At 41.9% G+C, this 19,275-nt stretch overlaps 1 protein-coding gene across 2 annotated transcripts in view; it reads right to left on the bottom strand.

The window, feature by feature from the left end:
* Positions 1-19,275, bottom strand: part of USP22 (ubiquitin specific peptidase 22) — a 190,297-nt gene that overhangs the window by 26,235 nt on the left and 144,787 nt on the right. For both annotated transcript variants that reach the window (XM_054041643.1, XM_054041644.1), the window contains one exon: positions 7,948-8,117. In XM_054041643.1, the coding sequence (XP_053897618.1) occupies positions 7,948-8,117 (170 nt within the window). The remainder of the gene's footprint in view (positions 1-7,947; positions 8,118-19,275) is intronic.

Here is a 19,275-nt window from a genome sequence, read left to right as displayed (position 1 = left end):
CAGCGCATGGGGTTGGCCGCCGCCCCTGCTGGTCCGCTGCGTGCTGGCTCTCGGCCAGCAGGGCCCTGCCCCACGTCCCATTTCCGGCTGATGCTGGCTGTGAGCTGCGGTGGCTGGTGAATGCGAGCAGGCACCAGATGGTGGCCAGTTACGTGTCGCCTCTGCTGCCCACCTGTCGGCCCTTTATGTGCCCCCCCCCCGCTTTCCTCTCCCTGCTTTGCCCCTTCACCCCCTTAGTCCCGCTGCTCCTCCATATCCCACCCGGTGGGGCATGTCCTGCCCCAGCGCTGTGCAGAGAACCAGCCCCTGGTTAAAGCACTCAGCTCATCAACAACCTGGCGGGCAGGCTCCTTCCTTCCCCTATGGCTGGGCTGGCGCCCCAGGAAAGCCCCAAACCCTCCAGCCCGGGCGCATGTGCCAAAGCCCCACACAGCGCTGGCATGGGGAAGCCTCTCCGCCCCTCAGCTAAGCTCTGGAGTGGTGGTCGGTGAGTGATTTCCAGACTGTTCCTGCCCCGAATCTGCAGGCTCCACAGCAGCCCCTGGGGAAGGGGCTTAGCACCCTCTTCACCCCCCTCCTCCAGGGTCCTGCCTCGAGGAAGCACAGTGCTGCTCCATCCCCTAGGCACCCTCCTCTACTAAGCCACCTCTCTGGCCAAGTTCGCCGAAGCCCCTGCAGTCAGGTTCCCTGGGCCCTGGTGCACAACACAACCTTAGGGCTTAACCCCTTCCTGCCTGCACTATAGCCGGGGGCAGCTGGGTTATGTAGGTGGCCAACAGCAGCCTAGAGGTGTTAGCTGCCTTTCGGCACTGTGCGGGCAGGAAAGGACAGGCTGCTTCTAGCCACATGCCGGGGGGAGAGGGGGGAAGAAGAGAAGAGCTCTGAAAAAACATAGGTCAGGTCATCCCCTGCCCACCTCCTCCTCTGTGCCTGGAAGCAGCTCCTGTCCCTTCCCTCCAGCACAGTGCCAAAAGGCTGCTGCTGGCCACATTCTGGTGTGAATCCTGGCAGAAATCTGGGAGGGGGGCATGCGATCCTGCATCCCCTCCCCCCCCCCCCCCGATGCGACCTGGGGAAGATGCAGCGCCAGGTACCAGGAGAGACAGGTCAATCACGGGGGCCCAGCCAGGCAGGGAGGGCTGGGTAGGTCAAAGAGAAGTGAATGGGAGTGTGTTTGTGGGGGTAGGGGGGTGTGTGTCAAGAAGGTAAAGATAAGAAGATAAATAAAAAGACTCCAACTATTCAGTATTTCTTTTTAACAGGGACTCAGTCAACTTAATACTAATTTGAATGTTTGTACTGCCTAGTGCCGTTGAACTCGCCTGAATATGAGTAATTTTTACCAGGTGTCCATATTTCCCTGTGCCGAATATGGGTCACCCTACTTCAAGCCAGGGAGTGCGGCAGCACCCCTCGCACACCTAGTTCCAGCACGTATGCTTACAGAGTACCAACCTAAGTGCAATTCTATAGGCACATTACCTTCGTGAAATAGAAACAGATCAATGAATGCCAATATAGACCCTAGAAGGATCTGACTAATTGCATCTTCTACTGTGGTAAGTATTTATTTTTCTAATTTTAGAGTGTGCTTACCAAAAAAATGTATACGTATGTGACAAAATGTTGTCCCCATGTTAACTGAATCGTTCTCCAACCTACAAAGACCACTGTGTCCCGCTCCATGTTGAGAAATGGAAACACAGTTGTGCTTCTAAACCTTGAGCTCATTGGAATATAATTTGTATGCTTATATCTAAAGACTAAAAGAATCTCACTAAGGGAAAACTACTAAAAAATCTTTCATCAATAAATATTTAAGTGTTAGCATTATTGTATATTTAATCCTTGGTATTTTAAAGTTTTGTCATTACTGATTTTTAATTATAACTACTGTAAGGTTCTCTAGTGCTTTAAGTATTTCAGGAGACTCTACTGCAAAGCAGAACATGGAAAAGGGACTTTGCTGCATACAAACATATGCAGTCATGTAGTTCTAGAGCTCAGACACTACAAAGAGTTAACAGAGCATACCAGGTACAAGGCATGCTTATAAGCACACCCTGATCTCTTCTGCGCTTTTGAAGGTGGCTAACAAAAATGCGAGGTTATGTCTTTTTTGCCTCTTTGTGATGTATAAAATGGCCTAAAAGATGGTAAGTTTTTTCCAAAAACCTTCAAAAATCTGCCATTTATTCTCTTTGAAATATCAAGAATGTCAAGTCTGGTCTTCCTTAGTTTTATTGGCGAACTCTTTGGGGCTCTCAGAGATGTGTATTGTGGGCCTTCCACCGACCTCAACCCAAGGGGTAGTAGTGCAAAATCCTTAACAGAGACATCTATTTCTTCCAACTGTTTGCGGGCTGAGGTCTCCATTTTTAGATATGCCCTGCCCTAGTATTTTTACACTCATGGCTATCTCTAGCAGTAATGTATATGGGATTTTTAGATTTCATCATACATTTTACACAATTAGCACTCAGCAGTAATATACAGCAACCTCGACTCATTGGACAGAGCTAGAACAGGTAGACCCCACAGGCTATACCACTGCAGGGATGCTCTTCTCCCACCAAAAATGGATGTGTGGAGGTGTTCCAGCTATGGGAATAAACAAAAGTACTTGGGCAATCTTGCATACATACCAAATTAACATTCTCTCTGCAAGTAAGACCTGGTCTACACTGGGGGGGTGGAGGGGTGCCAATGTAAGATACGCAACTTCAGCTACGGGAATAGCGTAGCTGAAGTCGATGTATCTTATTTCGACTTACCCCACGGCACGGGATCGACGGCCGCAGCTCCCCCCGTCGACTCCGCTACTGCCGCTCGCCCTGGTGGAGTTCCGGAGTCAACGGGAGTGCGTTCGGAGATGGATATATCGCATCTAGACGAGACACGATGAATCGATCCCCGATAGATCGATCGCTACCCACCGATCCGGCGGGTAGTCTGGACGTACCCTAAGAGTTCTTATAGGCCTAACTCCTGTTTTGGACTCCATTCCAACTGGAAAAATTAAAAGCTTCATTTATGAATTATTTTTCAACTTAATAATCCTAAATAGACAGGAAGTCTACAGTGGAGGATGGGGGAAGAATATGTTTTGGCGTCTAATGCCAATATCTATCCTAGGTCCCTCAACACTCAGTAATGTTTCATGCAACTTGGAAGATCTCAATTTCACAAGCATGGATATAAATTCTATACCTGTTTTAGAAGCAATAATTTATTATGGTTTACTGCATGGGCACAAGTTCCGTGGAACTTTACTGTGTATGGAACTTTAAGGATACCATAGGATCGTGAGGCGTTTCTACTGTATATATCTACACAGATGCTTTGCTGAGCATATGGCATTAATTCCCATAATGTCTTCTTTCTACTTTTCTTTAACTCTTGACTTTATAAAAACATCGCCTAGACTCTCAAATAGAGGACAATACTGTATGTGCCCAGTAAAGCCCCAGTCTGTGATGTTTGGCATAAAGGCATTAAGATACTTTTTCTTCCCTTTGTGAAGGTTTCAGCCAGAATTTATTTAGTTTTATTTTCTACACAAACCATTTCAACAGAGCCTAACATCTTAGACATTAAAGTAATAAATCTTCTCATTCTCCTCTTTTTCCTGTGTGTTTCTAGTTCTAAACTCTCTCTACCTAGTTGTACTGTATTCTTTTGCAGACTCGCAGGGGTGGGTAATGACAGGAAAAGAGAAGGCTTTGTTCTTTACATTGTGTGAGTGCATGCACCACAACCTGCAATATCCCCAGGTGTTCCCGCTATTCCAGTCACATAATAGATAGTTGAGACACCCTGCTAATCATGCCATATTGCAAGGTCATTCTGTAAAGTGAATAAATATCCTCTAGGGACTAGACCATCACTGAACTCATTTTCATTGGTAAACCAAAAGTAAACACAAGTGAAAAGCTAGTACATGAATTCATTAAGCCAACTAGCTCAATGAACAGATTCTATATGTTTTTATTTTTCATTTTTTTTAAAATCCAGTTTCAACTATATTGGCCATTCCCCCTTTTTATTCTCCCTGCTATGCAGTACAACTGGTTTCATTACATTATTATTTCACTGAGAGGTAAACTGCATGAGCTAAAATGTTAATAGATGCAATTATACATTTTAAAAACAAACACCAGAAATTTGATGCGGAAATATTTGCAAAGCTGCGCCTAGTGAATTTATAGGGAAATAACTATTCCCTTGATGTAAGCAGTGACAAACAGCTGACACCTTCATTGCTCACCATCAATCTATTTCAACCAGAAGGAACTTGTCACTTCCAAACATGCAAATGCAGTGGACATTTATCATGGAAAAACCACTGGTACAACCTACACAACTGATCCTAAACTGGAGAGCAGGACAACATTATTTCTTTAGGGATCACAATGGGCAAAATTCACTCTGATTTTCAGATGGCAGATCTCACTTTTTTGAGTTTTCTAAGCTGAATTTATTTGCATGCTCTCACTGGAGTCTCCAGCATTCCATTTGGATAAGATCACGCCTTCAGGAAAAGGGGGGGTGGAGGAGCGATAAAATTAACCCTTGCCCTGATTATCTGACATTTAATAAGATGGCTTGAGACAACAACATCAATTAACCCCCGAGGGAAAGCCAGGTAAAAACCAGATCACACTGAAAACCAGAGATAGAATTTGAACTGCAGTTGCCCTGGTAATTAAATTACAAAAGATTCCTTCATAAGAGTCACACCGCTGAATCTCTATTGGTTAGCCCTCCCTGATCACTGGAAATGCAACAAGAGGGCTCCTTTCTGTATAAATGCATGTGTGTTTTTAGTGACGGGACTGGAGAGAAGCCGTTCAGTGGTTAATTATAAGACATTAGATGGAAATGTGGGTGTGCAAAAATTCAAAATGCTCCCACAGGGAAAAAGGGGCTTCTAATAAAAATGCTGAGAGATTTATCAAATGTAGCCAATAATATCATATTTACTATTCACAGACAGGAGAAAATATTCTGGAGTTGGGTAATCAATAGCACAGTTTTGCTTCTGAGGGACTGGGTGTTAAATTTTTACTTCTACATGCTTGTGTGGTAATTCTCTCTCCCATATCACTTACAGTATCCCTCCTCAACATTAGACTCTTACAATAATCTAAATACCTCAATATGAGGTACGAAGATGGACACAGATCACTGCAGTCCTGTCTCTACAATCTGGTATTTTAAACAGCTGCAATTCTATACTCATTCATGGTATCAGAAGCCTCTCAATATGAATTACACAAGAATCTGTGAAAACATAGGTATGGATTTTGATTTGAGGAAAACGTAGACGGAGATTTTCAAAACTGCCTGTGGAATTTAGAAGCGTAATCCACACGGAAATTGATGCAAGTTGTGCATTTAAATCCTCTTCGGGACTGGGACAGTTTTTTGGTTCCGGGTTTGTACGATGCCTAGCACAATGGGGTCCAGCTCCATGAATGGAGCTCCTATACACGACACCAAACCAAAGAATAAATCACCATCCCCAGCTCCCCAGGCAGCTTTTCCAATCTCACCCCCAATTCATGACATGGTAGTCATGTCCCCCTCTCCCATCCACCCCTTTTTAAAAGGACGGTAGTGCTAACAGACCACCAAAATTATTACAAGCCAATGGGATGACATAATGTTTATATCAATCTGATGAAGGCACATCAAGATGACGGTAGATGGTATTAGTACCTATATACTTGGCTTTTTACAAATCAAATCAGATTTGCAAATTGATAGCCAACAGAAATTGGTATTTACACTCAGTGCCTGGAATACCTACCTATGCAGAGTGGTATCCCCCTACCCTTGCTATTCTGATTTACCACATCTAGTATGAATAATCCTCTAGCTGCTACCTACAGTAGCACATTTTCCTTCCCTTCCTTCCCTCCCACCTCTAGTCCAACATCCTCAGTAGTAAATAGGAAATGAGCCCACATACAGGAAGTTTAATATGTAATTAGTTAATGTTTGTAACGCACTTTGAAAGCGTAAATTGCTATATATAAGTGTTAAGCACTATCTCAGAAACCAACAACTCCCTAGTAGAACACTTAAAAAAGGACTTCACTTCCCCACTCAAGACTGACTGATCTACAACAAACAGGAGAGTTATCTTTGGCGAACTGAAACCTACTGAATAGCAGTAAATAGATTTTAGGTGTGCCTGGACTTCTATGCCATGAAATATAAACATACAGGCGAGTCTCATCTTACGCTAGGGTTACGTTCCGCTGTCAGTGCATAAAGCGAAAATTGCGTATAGTCAAAATTACATTGAGTGTAATGGTGGGCGGAATCGCCCGCACTACAGGTAGAGTATTTAAATTGTTATTTTTCTCGGGTTTTGTTTTTGCCAACCGCGCAAAGCTGAATTTGCGCATGTTAAATGCGCGTAAGATGAGACTCGCCTGTATACTAAAATACACTCTGAATACAGATATTATTTCGAAGCAACATTCACTTACCTTGTAACAGCATAAACTACGGTTTAAACCAAGGAAAGAAAAGTTCTGAGCATTTCTTTTGCTTACCATGAAGGCAGGTCTCTCACGAAGGGGGAAAAGGCACAGGGCAGATGAAGAAAGTTCATCTTAAAACCTAAAATCAAAGTCGCCTACAATCCTGTCATGTGGCCTTATATTTCTGAGTCAGAAATAAGACTGCAAAAGTACCTTCAACACAGTGACTCACAAAAGTAAATATCTTTCAATGCCTATCATGCAGCAAAAGCCTACTGAGAGGAGGTGGAAACTACAGAAAGGTATATTGCAGGGGTCGGCAGCCTTTCAGAAGTGGTGTGCCGAGTCTTCATTTATTCACTCTAATGTAAGGTTTCGCGTGCCAGTAATACATTTTAATGTTTTTAGAAGGTCTCTTTCTATAAGTCTATAATATATAACTAAACTATTGTTGCATGTAAAGTAAATAAGGTTTATAAAATGTTTAAGAAGCTTCACTTAAAATTAAATTAAAATGCAGAGCCCCCCCGGATCGGTGGCCAGGTCCCGGGCAGTGTGAGTGCCACTGAAAATCAGCTCGCGTGCTGCCTTCGGCATACGTGCCATAGGTTGCCTACCCCGGTATACTGCAAAGCCAGGCATTTTGTTGAACAAAGGGAAAGAGTATATGTACAAACTGGCACTGGCTTTTGTTTTTGGCGGTGGGTGCTCCTCTTCTCCCCCTTTCCCCCTGCCCATGTGCAAGCAGTGGGAGGGGTCTCAGGGGGAAGAGGCTGGATGGGGCGGGGCCTCTGGGGGAGGAGGCTGAGCAGGGGTGGGGCCCACAACAGATTAATCCGGCCCTGTGGGTGCTGAACACTCCCTATTTTTTTTTTTTCGGTGGGTGCTTAAACCCTGGAGCACCCATGGAGTTGGCACCTATTCATGTACACAGTGTACATACTGTACCAACATGATTGCTTCCGATTATCCTCCTGCAATTAGCGTGTTTTGGTATAGAAGAGGCTAGCAAATGTTTTTAAAGGAAAGAATACAGAGAATTAAGATCCTTACAGTATTTACACTAACTAAAGTAACTCAGTGCCTTAAGCTACAATGGTACATACTCTAGTTTCGCTCACTCTTCTCTCCACCACCAGAGCCTGTTACAGATTCCTCAGTTAGACCTTGGACCTTATTTATAAGATGCACTCACTTAGCTTTAACAGTGCCCTTACAAGGTTTCAGACTCGGTCCTTACTCAGACAACTCCCAATGACTTCAGTGGCTGCTTTGCCTGAATAAGGACCACAGGATTGGATTCAACTATTCTTTGACGACAAATTCACATTCCCTTTTTATCACTGTATTTTGCCATCTGATAATGTAAATGAAATTTATTTATGATGCCTCTCTGCATCAGAAGAGTTGTGGAAAGTTACAGGGAGATGCTGTAGTGGGGAACGGCACTCACCTCCTGAAAAAGTGTAGACATTTCACAGACCAGACATGAGCTGGGGCTTTGCATTTCACATTTGTGCCTGTCGGAGAGGAAGAAATCTCGCAGTAGTGGAGTGTGGGTAAGTGCCTGGACAATACAGTTCATAAAACATGTGTTCCCAAGATTGATTAGCCCTCGTAGACCTATAAAGAGAGAAAGGGAAGGGGAAGTACAAGTACTGCTGAGTTAAAAACAAAACTGAACTGAGCATTTCAGTCATTTGCATCTTTTGATATTCAAAATGCTGCCCCCCAACGTCTTAGAAGATTTTATATCCTGTAAGAATTTATGACCAATTCAGCCACCAGTAAAGTAGAAAGTGCTACAAGTTTACAACTTTTTTTTTTGCAATGCGGGTTTTGTGGGGCTAGGGAGGAACTCCAAAAACAACACCCCCCCCCCAACAAAAAACTGAATTGCCACTTGTGTTACTGATCAAAGAAGCTAATGGTTAAAGAGTATGGTAACAGGCATGCTCCAGACACCTAGAAAGACACATTTTGTCAACATGCCATAATGTTGATCAACTGAAGCAAATAAAAATATTCACAGCTTATCACAAAAGATTTTCTTAATGTTGGGCACTAGGCCAAAAGATGCTTCTGTAATTTTATTATGTACCATTTTATCTTGCAATAACAATTTTCTTGTCTGAAACACATCGTAGATCACGAGAAGGGGGTTGTTTTTCCTACTCTGCTGTGCAGATGAGGAGATGGTACTGATGGTGGCAGACTGTACCCAGGCCATGAGGCCGGTTTATAACAGTGCTGATTTTACAGAGGTTGGCTGTCTGAACACAGCACCTTTAAATTAAGTAAAAGATTCTAAGGATGTTGCTACCTAGCTCAGCTCAAATAAAAAACAAGCGAACATTAATTAACAGCACAGAGATCTGGGTTCAACCCCACAGAAGCCAAATGCAGGTATGCCCTATAATGCCCAGAGATAATATCTTGTGCGGGAAAGCCAAGATGCTTAAAGAAAACCCCCTTTGTTGCACACCACGAAGAGGCCACAAATGGGGAACGCTTTGCCGTTGTTTGCAAAGCTCATTTGAGAAGAAAATCATACTCAGCTCCTTGTGTTTGTCCCCAAGATTCTGACACAACCACCTCTATGAAGTAGCTGTGAGCCAGAAAGAAAAGCATCATGAGGACGAACATGATTATTTTAAATATACAACGATCCTCAAAGACACTCCCACAAAGCAAGAGAAAATGCACTGGTAGATTCCTCCACACTTCTGATATTAGTGACAGGTAAAATGAACGCATTTCCTCTTGTGCAATACAAATGGAGCTGTTGGAGGCACTGCAAACCCGAGAAGAAACGATCTGCCAGAACTGGAGAATTTTCCTGCCATTCCATGAAAAGACACCAGATGGCAATGCGGAGGTGATTAAAAATGCTGCAGTTCTCTTGCAATACACCAGATAGTGCTCAAAAAGCCTTTTAGCTTCCTTCACCAGGAGGGGCGTGTGGTCCCGTTGCTAGGTTACTGTAGACATTACTGTGTTGAACTGCATATTGAATTTAGGTGATGGATACACAGCTCTCCTAAATCATCCCTCCAGCATGCAATATGACACTGCCCTGCCCCTCCAACATCTTGTTGCTTCTGTTTATTCTGTAGTGCAGCGCATAAAGTTTTCCATTTACATGACAGTAATTTCTGTTGGGCAGGAAGCACACTGTAATCATTTGTTTTATTATCACGCTGGGAGGCAGAGCAGCTGAACGAGCCACATTAGCAACTTGTTAAATAGTTAATTTGTCGTAGCACACTGAAGTATAGTATGATGCTGCAGACGGCTTAACAATCCTCTGACTAGCTCACGCGTCTCTGTGCATCATGTCGAGATACGGAGATATCCATGCTGGGGTAAAAGTCATTGTCTTTGATCAACAGTGCTTTCTTAGCCCCTCCTGTTATCACTAGATTAGGACTAACTATATTTGCTGTGCAATGACTGAGGCCTTGGGAAATCCCTGGCAGGGGATATTTAGCACTTGTCTGTCTGAGCAGCAGTGCTTGTCTAAGCATGAGAAAGTCGCTTTCCATTTTCCCTTGCAAACATTAGCCCCTATAATTAGTGACAGAATTGAAACTAAGTCTGTGCTGTACAGAAGCCTGTGACGGGATCCCCGGAGGCTCTCTCTATTTAGTAGAAAAAATGGTATTGCACATAGGTATTTATATCCTATTACTTTTGTTTTTGGTGTCTGATTTAGTGCTTCCAAATAAAGATAAACAGTATAGACAGCTTTTTTAAATTCATTTATTGAGCACTGTATATTACATGCCTCTGGCTGAACCTTGCTTTGCTATGATCACAGGCAGCACCTTCTTCAAGATGGTCACCAGACGACAAGCCGCAGATTTCCCTATTCAGAAGGCTGGCTTGGTTACTCTCTACGTGGTTGCACAAATTCTTCTGATGTCAGTTTTGCATGCGTCCAAATGTAGTGCTTCATATGGAGCCATAATAGCTTGACTGAGTTGAGATATGACGACCTGTAACACACAGAGATAGGGCTGAAATTTAGATACCCCTGACCCTAATGACCACTCTGCAAATGGAGCTTTGTAGAAAAAGATGTGGACTTACTTGGCTGGGGTGCACACTCAGTGTAGCCCTCAGGCAGCAATGAATGCAGCAGCCACAATATGATTTGAGTTGTTTTCTGAAAAGAAATAGTACAGTACATTGAATGAGAGGTAAGATACTGCACCACAGCTCAATGTTCTCCTGTAATGATTACAGCAGCCTTACCTTGGAAAAACACGGTCAAATTTTATGTACATAGGGTCAACTGTGGCTGAGACTTGGTTCAAAATACTCCTGTTTGTAATTCCTGAAAAAGAAAAAATGATGTTGAAGACATAACAGGTAGTGTAAAATGAAAGACTGTCTTAGGGCAGAGATGCCTTATGCTGTACCTGGGCCATAAAAATCATAGAGGGGCCTCTGCCTCTCCTTATAATCCGTCCCAAGAAGTTTAGTGACTTGTTTTGTGATGTCTAAGCTGACTAAAATACATGGCAATATGTTTAGCATGCTTCATATCATTAGAAGAAGAATAAATCCAGAAACCTCTACTGCATCGTCCCTTCTTGCTTGGGGCAACCATTCTTCTTCATCAGTATCTGACCATAGGACAGTGCCTGTGGGGAGGAGCGGATACATTTGTTAAGACTGCCAATGGCATTCAACTTTGAGCTAACATAACTGGCTGCTGTGTTGTGCAGACTCTTTGCTGTATTTTACAGTACCTTAGCTTTCTATGTTTCCATTCATGCTTGCAGTGCACTGTCTCTGGAGTGGACTTGAGAAATGCAGACATTGAAGATGTACAATACATATTATAGGCACAGACCTGTGTGTTTCTGGGTTGTGAGCTCATTCTGTATAATGGTATTGATTTCCTTTTTAATCTTACTGTCGGAGAAAGGAAGAATTGGAAATAAATGAATACCATCACTGTGAAAAAGGCATACCGTAATGCATGGTACAAATGCAAACAGCAAAAAAAAATTGTGTGGCCACTCTTCAGCACCCTACATCATGTGTCTCTTTTTAGTGGTCCATTACATAATGGACAGGCAGGAGGATATGAATGAAGCTAGATCTTCAACACCTTGAGCATGGATTGTGCATCTGAGAAATTATATATCCCTTTTTCCAAAGTTCTCAAAATTGGGTGCTAACCACTTGCTTTACCTTAGTAATCTGTAGTTTTTCACCTTCTTCCATCAACATATTTTTTAAAAATTGCTTGTTAGAGAGAGACCTACAATATTGTGTTACTGTATACTTAGCAAGAATGCGTTGAAAATCAGAACACTGGTTGTTCATGCCCACACATACAGGTAACCTAAAACAGCAAGGGTTTCACTACTGGGAGATCAGCAACTGTGCAGACCTGCATTGGATTGATAGCATTTGAAAGGAGGACCACAGCCAAAGCAATGCTATGAATCCACAAGCATTGTGCGCATCCAGTCAAGTCTTTAACATGCTTTCTGGTTAAGGCATAAATTGGGACCATCACTGTTGATACCAGTTTCTGGGCAGATATGTTAAGGCCAGAGGACAGGCCATCCTGACAAAGAGGTACCATGTTGAAACCCAGAAGCAGCTCAAATTGGAGAGTCTGAAAGTATGACGTACAAGTACAGGTCCCTGTGCGGTTACACTAGCATGAATAACTTAGTTCTCTGCCTGGCATCAGTGGCTTCTTGAGGCTCTTTCAAACAACTCTGGAAGCCAATACAAGTAGAGAAAGTACCTGCAGAAATGCTTGAGAAAGTGATCCAAAAGGTCATCCCTGAAAACAAACAGGAGGACTTGGCAATGAAGGTTTCCAGAAAACACAATTGGCCACCCAAGATGGGCCTTCCAGACTACATCCATGCAATGAAAAGTGCAATATCATTACTGTACATCTTCCTGAAGCTCCGTTTCAGAGACACGCGACCCTACTACTTAGTAGCAAAGAACTCACAGGCTTTCCTCTGCCACTCCCACCTCTTCCCCGCACTGTTTGTTTCAGGTGCAGACGATACATTACCAGACCAGATAAGTGATAATGGACCTCAACCAGGCTTGAATGGAAGTGGAGGCTGACACACCTGTTACTATGTCCCACCATGCCAGCAGACACGTTATCTGTGCTAATGGTGGTTGATGTGATTAATGAGATAAAATCATTTTCATAGATTCTGAAGAGGGAGTCAGTACACCAGTGCTCTCTGTTGGGGCATGCTACAGAAACTAGAAATTCACAGAGAAAACACTGAATGACTGGCATGTAAGCCTACACAGGAAAGAGCATGACCTTTTGTGAAATTAGTGGTCACTTTGGCTGCCAAAACCTAACCACTAACATGCATTTTTGATTAATTCTGATGCTTCTAAAATGTTGTCTGGAGGCTTCCACTTCTTCATTGTTTAGGCTGGTGTGTTCCTTTTGAGAGGGCTGACTGTGGTTGTAAGTACTTACAATACCCCAATCAGAACAGTAGTACCTGAGCACCTCCCAAGTTTTTTTTTTAAATTTACTGTACCCTCTCAAGACCCCTGTGAGGTAGGGAGGGTTATTATCCCCTTGTGCAAAATGGCATACAGGTCCAAATCACACAAGAAGTCTGTGGCAAAGCTGGAAACGGAACACACTCTCCTAATCTCCAGTTCAGTGCCTTAGCCATAAGAGAAGTCACTTCTCCCTCTTTGTGTTTAATGGTCACTTAACAAGGTTGCTGTGGGCAGAAGGAATTCTGTGGCTAGGAAAAGAGATGCTTAGTAAAAGCAGTTGAGAATCAAGTTAGAGTAGATTTGTATCTAAGATTTCTTGTAGCATGGTTCATGCGCGAACTAGAAGATAACAGCTGGGAATTCATTTAGTTTGTCAACAGTTTAACACAGAGCTACAGTAAAAATTTCATCACAGCCAAGCTTAAAAAAAAATCCAACCACAAGCCTCTAGACTAAATCAGCGACTCACCTTCTTCTAATTACTTTAAGAGAACAAACACCTTAATAGTCTGCTGTAAGGAAAAAGGGTTTCTGCAGATGCTTGGTGTTTGGGAAGGTGCACTAGTTACCTTCTTTAAACGCCAATACAAATCTCTCTTATGCAGGTAGAGTTAGGATGCTGAATTTATTTATCACCACTATTTATATTACTACTAACAGGAGGCTTCTGCAGACAGCAGCCCATATTTTGATGTGGAAATTCCCCACAATTAATTCTGAGATTCTACTGAGTTCTGTCAACATCATAAGTCACCTGCTTTTGGAGAGATGAAGAGTACTTTATTGTTTCAGGGAAACAATAACCAGCAGGAATTATTATTAGATTTCATGTCCTCTTTACATTTCAAAATGTATTATCATCAAGATGGATGCTGTATTTTTTTACATCACAAAAATCAGCAGTGCCAGTAAAACTGCAAATTGACATACAATATATATTTCAAATCTTAAAAACGTTCTGACTGCTTTGAGAAACCAATTCTCTCCTTCCCCTATGTATGAAGGTAGGTAGTTAGAGTGAAACATATTGGACCTGTGCTTATTGTAAGTTAACAAGAAGTTTAACTTCTTCATGCTTGCCCAGATGGTAGGAGTAACTGTCATTGTTCCTGGTCAGGTCAGGAATTGCATAGTTAAATGAGGGCACTCTTCCAGAAGAACCAGGTAAGAGCTGAGCTTCATTAATAACAAAAAAATCCACAAAGCTTTGAGGGTGGAGATAGAAGACATTTGTGTGACCTAGTATGTTGCTGAACTGAAACACCAGCCAATGAACTGTATTGTGGTACTTTACTAGGAGGAACTGTGCAGCAACCAGGTGGTGGTTTCGGTCCCAGGATGCCCATAAGAGGAACAGAGGTGGAATGGAAGTCTGGGAGAATGTTTTCCTTTCACATACGCTTAAGAAATTCAGGGGAACCCCCCCCCAATATTGTGTTATTCTGTAGCCTGCCAGAGCAGGGAAAAAAACAACACACCTCAAACAAGTGCCACCTTAACCGGCAAAACTGACCTGTTGGACATGCAAGTTATGTAAATTGTATTTAACATCTGGATAATTTAACTTTTGGATTTTGTAGTTGTAAGGAATAAAACACAAGACAAAATGATGTCTGTATAATACAGGGGTAGGTAATTTCCTCTTACTGGCAAATGTACAAAAGAATTAAGTTTCAAATTGCGAGTCCACAAAGATCTACACACAAAACCTGGAACATCTGTAAATATCAGGCTGTTATTAACTGTGAGCCAGTTTATCTGTACAGTGACCTGCAACCATGCAAAAATGCCCTGCAGATAGCAGGTAAGCCATAGCAGGAGGGCAGTTATTTCCTATTCAGGGTAAGGTTAAAGACATCTAAAAATAAAGTGAATTTGCTGTGGCCCAGATGCAGCTTAAAGCCAGATCCATTCTTCTGCAGACCTCGGCCCATTTGTCAGTCAAAGGGGTGTACTCATCACCTAGTCTGCGGAACAGGTAGCCAGGAGCAGCAGCATGGTTGTTGCCTGACCCCTGCTATCTTGCTGGGCCAGTCATCTACCAGCTGATCTCTCCTGCACCCACAGGTTACGTGTTGAGCTAGCTGGTGGTGTCACAGAGAAGACAGAGAAAGGGCAGTAACCCAATGCCCAAATGATGGCTCATAAAAGGTAAGTGAAGAAATTAATAAATTCTGTCAGATCAGAAACTGGTTACAATGCAGAAAACGAAGTTCAGGTATAAATGGTCAATTTTCAACATGAAAGAAAGTTAACAGGGTTGCCCAAAACATTTATACTACGACTGGTATTAGTTAGCATATTAGTGAACTTGAAGAAGAGTGGCAATGAACAATGAGATGGAAAAGTTTATAGATGTCCAAACTGTTTAGATTAGTCAGGCCTAAACGTGTCTCTAGGGAACTCCAAAAGGATCTAACAAAGATAGGTGATCTGAATGGCAGATGAAATTCAACATGGACAAGTACAAGGAAGTTCATGCCAGAAGGAACAATATGAACTATGCAGATATGCTTATGAGTTATAAACTAACTGTGAAAGTTCACGAAAAGATGACCTAAGCATCTTTGAGGACTGCTCTCTGAAGACATTAGATCTATGTGCAATGGCAGTCACAAATAAAAACAAGAAAATAAGGCTGAAGCAAGAAACTAAAACTAAAAATATTATAAAAAACCTTGTACTCAATTCAGTTTTGGTCATCTCATCTTTAAAAGGATACAGCACTAGATAGAAAAGGAACCAAAAAGGGCAATGGATTTGAGGCTTAGAAATATTTCCATATGAAAGATTAAAAAGATTAAGATAATTTAGTTGGGAAGAAAAGTAAGCGATGGCAAGATAGCGGTATCTAAAAATAACGAACAGTCTAGAAAAAGTCAATCAGGAGCTCCTATTATATCTTGTGCTATAATACAAAAAACAAGGGAATACTCAACTACATTAAAAGGCAACTAATTTATAACATACTTTACACAATGAGTAATTAAACTGTAAATAACTCACAGCCACAAGATTATGATGGAGGACAAACCTTACTAGGCTTCACATAAGAACTCTCTATAAAATGTCTAGACTATCTAGAATAAAAGTTTATATGGGATATCAATCTTCATGCTTCAGGATATAAAACAAGTACTAACTGCTTGAAGTCACAAATAATCTTTCCCAAAAGCATACTATTGCCTAATCAGCTGCTATGGGGAATCTTACATTCTTCTCGGAAGTGCTTGGTATGGGCTACTGAGAGACTGGATACCAGTAACTGGACCTTTGGCCTGAAATGATATGGCACTACCTGTGTTTCTAATTCCTAATGTGCTCCGGGTTGCAACAAAACATCCATCTCTCATTATTGCTACTTGATTAAACTTAATCTAAGTACACTCATCTCCCATTCTTACAGTGCCACTGAAAAACAGTGCACATATCTAAGATAGGAAGCCAAATTAAAATTTAACAGACTTCAGCTCTTAGGATCCTATGCTTTCTATTTTAGCAAGAGCAGCAGCTGTGTCCTTTGGATTGTGTGTGTGCTCCGATTAACACAACTAAATGTCTCTTCATTCTTGTTACGTGTCATCACGTTAGAGGCAGCATCTACCAAGTTGTTTGATTGTTAGTGTTTTCCATCACCCAAATCTATTATGATGCTGTGTTGTGCAATGCAACTGACGAGTTTCAGTAACTTGCTTAGACTGGTGCTACTTCCTTGCAACAGGGACTGAGTTTGATACATTGAGTTATCTGCTCAATATATCACAGTAAGGCATACACAAGTCGTAGGCTTTTTGTAGACTGTTGCCGCTATATCTAATGGGAACGAGGTGATGAAATGTATAATGATCCTCATTGCTGGTTAAGGGACACAGTTAGGCGGTTTAGGCCCAAAACTTAGTAACTCAACGTTTTTAAATGGAGCAATGAAATAGTTTGGATTTAAATATCCCTTGGAAATATTTGCATTTTGCTGGAATGGCAAAATGGTCAACTATGGTGAAAGTTTTCATCATTTTGACATTTGCCAACTAGTAAAATGAACCGAGACCACCAAATACAGATTCGTTTTTATGAAGTCATTTCTAGTCAGTCAGAGCACCTTTAACACATACATTTTTTCATAGCCAGACAACACATTTCTTTCACTGCTCCTCAAGAATAACTTCCTGAAAGGGTTATCTGCATAAGAAAGCTCAAGTGTTGTACTCAAACTTTTGATGAAGCGGCATTCAGAATGGATCTTACCTTGGCTGGCAGTTGAGCTTGGACAGCTTTATAATGAAGTTTTAGGGAAGAGATAATACAGATGAGATTTTTGCCTTCTCATATTCCTTCCTTGCCTGATTTTCAACCGCTTTTCCTTCCCTTCTGGCTCCTTTTCCTCTACATTCAATTGCACTCTTTCCCCTATCCATAGGGAGCTTTCACTCAGTCACACTACCTCTTTCTAGCTATGGCCTCTCGAGCCCACATCCCTTCCTCAGGGCCGCCCAGAGGGGGAGGGCAAGTGGGGCAATTTGCCCCAGGTCCCGCGGGGGCCTCCCATGAGAATATAGTATTCTATAGTATTGCAACTTTTTTTTATGGAAGGGGGCCCTGAAATTGCTTTGCCCCAGGCCCCCTGAATCCTCTGGGCAGCCCTGCCCTTCCTTCCCCTTTGACTTTCATCCAATCTCTCCAGTGGGGCTTCTGCCTTCTCCCCTCCACTGAAATGACAAGCAAGAGGCTGTTAGTGACTTTTGGGGGAAGGTCAAGTTTAAGGGTGACAATATGTTTATTCTCCCCATTCCGCTCCCTGGATTCACTCACCTGTGGATGTTGTCATCACTCCTTATCCCTGAAATCACCTCCCTGCCCTAGGCTCTGACCGATTCAAATCCCTCCTGTAACCCACTTCTTCTGCACAGCATTTAAATGCAAACCCATCCGAATATACTCTTATCACCACTTCCATTTTTTAACTCAACAAACAAAACTGTTAAACCAACAAGGAGGTTCTGAGAGCTTCACTAATGCTTCTGCTCTTAGCTGGCTTCTGAAGATCAGCTCACAAAAGCGCTCTTCTAGAGCACCGTGGGAACCGAACAGGTAGTGTCCCTGTATTTTAATTAGATGAGTTACAGAGTAGAAATAAGCTGGTTGGCCACTACCTGTAAAAAAAACCAAAACCATTGACCTGTTCCTAAATTTGGAATGGGTCCATTTTCCCTCTTGTATATAAGTATAAGGGCTTTATTGAGGAAGACAACTAATGCAAGAGCTAGAAGAATTTAAAGGAAGAACAAGTCAACAGGAAACACTATCACGAACCAGAGCCAGTAACAGATAAACTAAACTAGAGGACTATTTTAGAGCCATTAAACACTTGCTCCACATTGAATAGCTGCAAAGCAACTATATTAGAAAAGACACAGGAAAGAGTACAAATTTCAGTGGCAAAACTCAAGATTTGGATTTTAAAATGAAACCCAGCTATCTGAATTTTTAAACACCATGCAAAAAGTTTTCTGTAACTTTTTTTCATTATTTGAATTATGGTTGAAATAACTGATTGCATAATAGAAATCTTTTGCTAGTGGGGGGGAGGGAGGGAAGGATTCCGCAGTGAATATATTAAGATGGTAGCTATGGAGGATCTTAAATCAAAATCCAGCAAGAAAAAAACCACATATTTATAAATATACACCATGAATTGATATGTACCACCTACACACACTCCTGGCAATCCATTGCATCTGGATAGTAATAAAATATAAAGAACTCTCCCCTCCTGAAAAAATACAAGTGACTCAGATATGCTGCTTAACCTGGAAAATACATATATCGTTAGATTCTAGAAGGAAGATTTTCCACATGGATGGACTTGTGAACAGAATAGAAAGCTCTCAGTTGTTTTAAAAATGTCACAGACAACCAACCAAAAACAATTGGGTTTCATCCTCATTACCAATTTGTTTACCTAATTAACACAATACATTTTTCTCCTCCTGTGCCAGCTGCAGTTGACCTCAGTCAGTCAATTTCATGGAATTTACCAAATGCAACTTGTTCTGATGGCACATACAAACTTGGATATGTATCTTACATGGCAATTGCAAAGCTGTGACCTTACTAGCTACAAGGAGGCAAGTTTCCAGATGCTTCACAATGTACTTATTTTTCTTAGAGTCATTCTTGCCCCCATGATTTTTTAAAGAAAGTAATTCCCCACTTTTTAGATTATCAAAATACCACACAAAAATGTTATATGCATGTCAGCTCA

The sequence above is a fragment of the Malaclemys terrapin genome, chromosome 10 (assembly GCF_027887155.1).
Source record: "Malaclemys terrapin pileata isolate rMalTer1 chromosome 10, rMalTer1.hap1, whole genome shotgun sequence".
Taxonomy (NCBI): Eukaryota; Metazoa; Chordata; order Testudines; family Emydidae; genus Malaclemys; species Malaclemys terrapin.
Note: the sequence above shows the minus strand (reverse complement) of the source record. Positions and strands in the feature narration are given on the sequence as shown.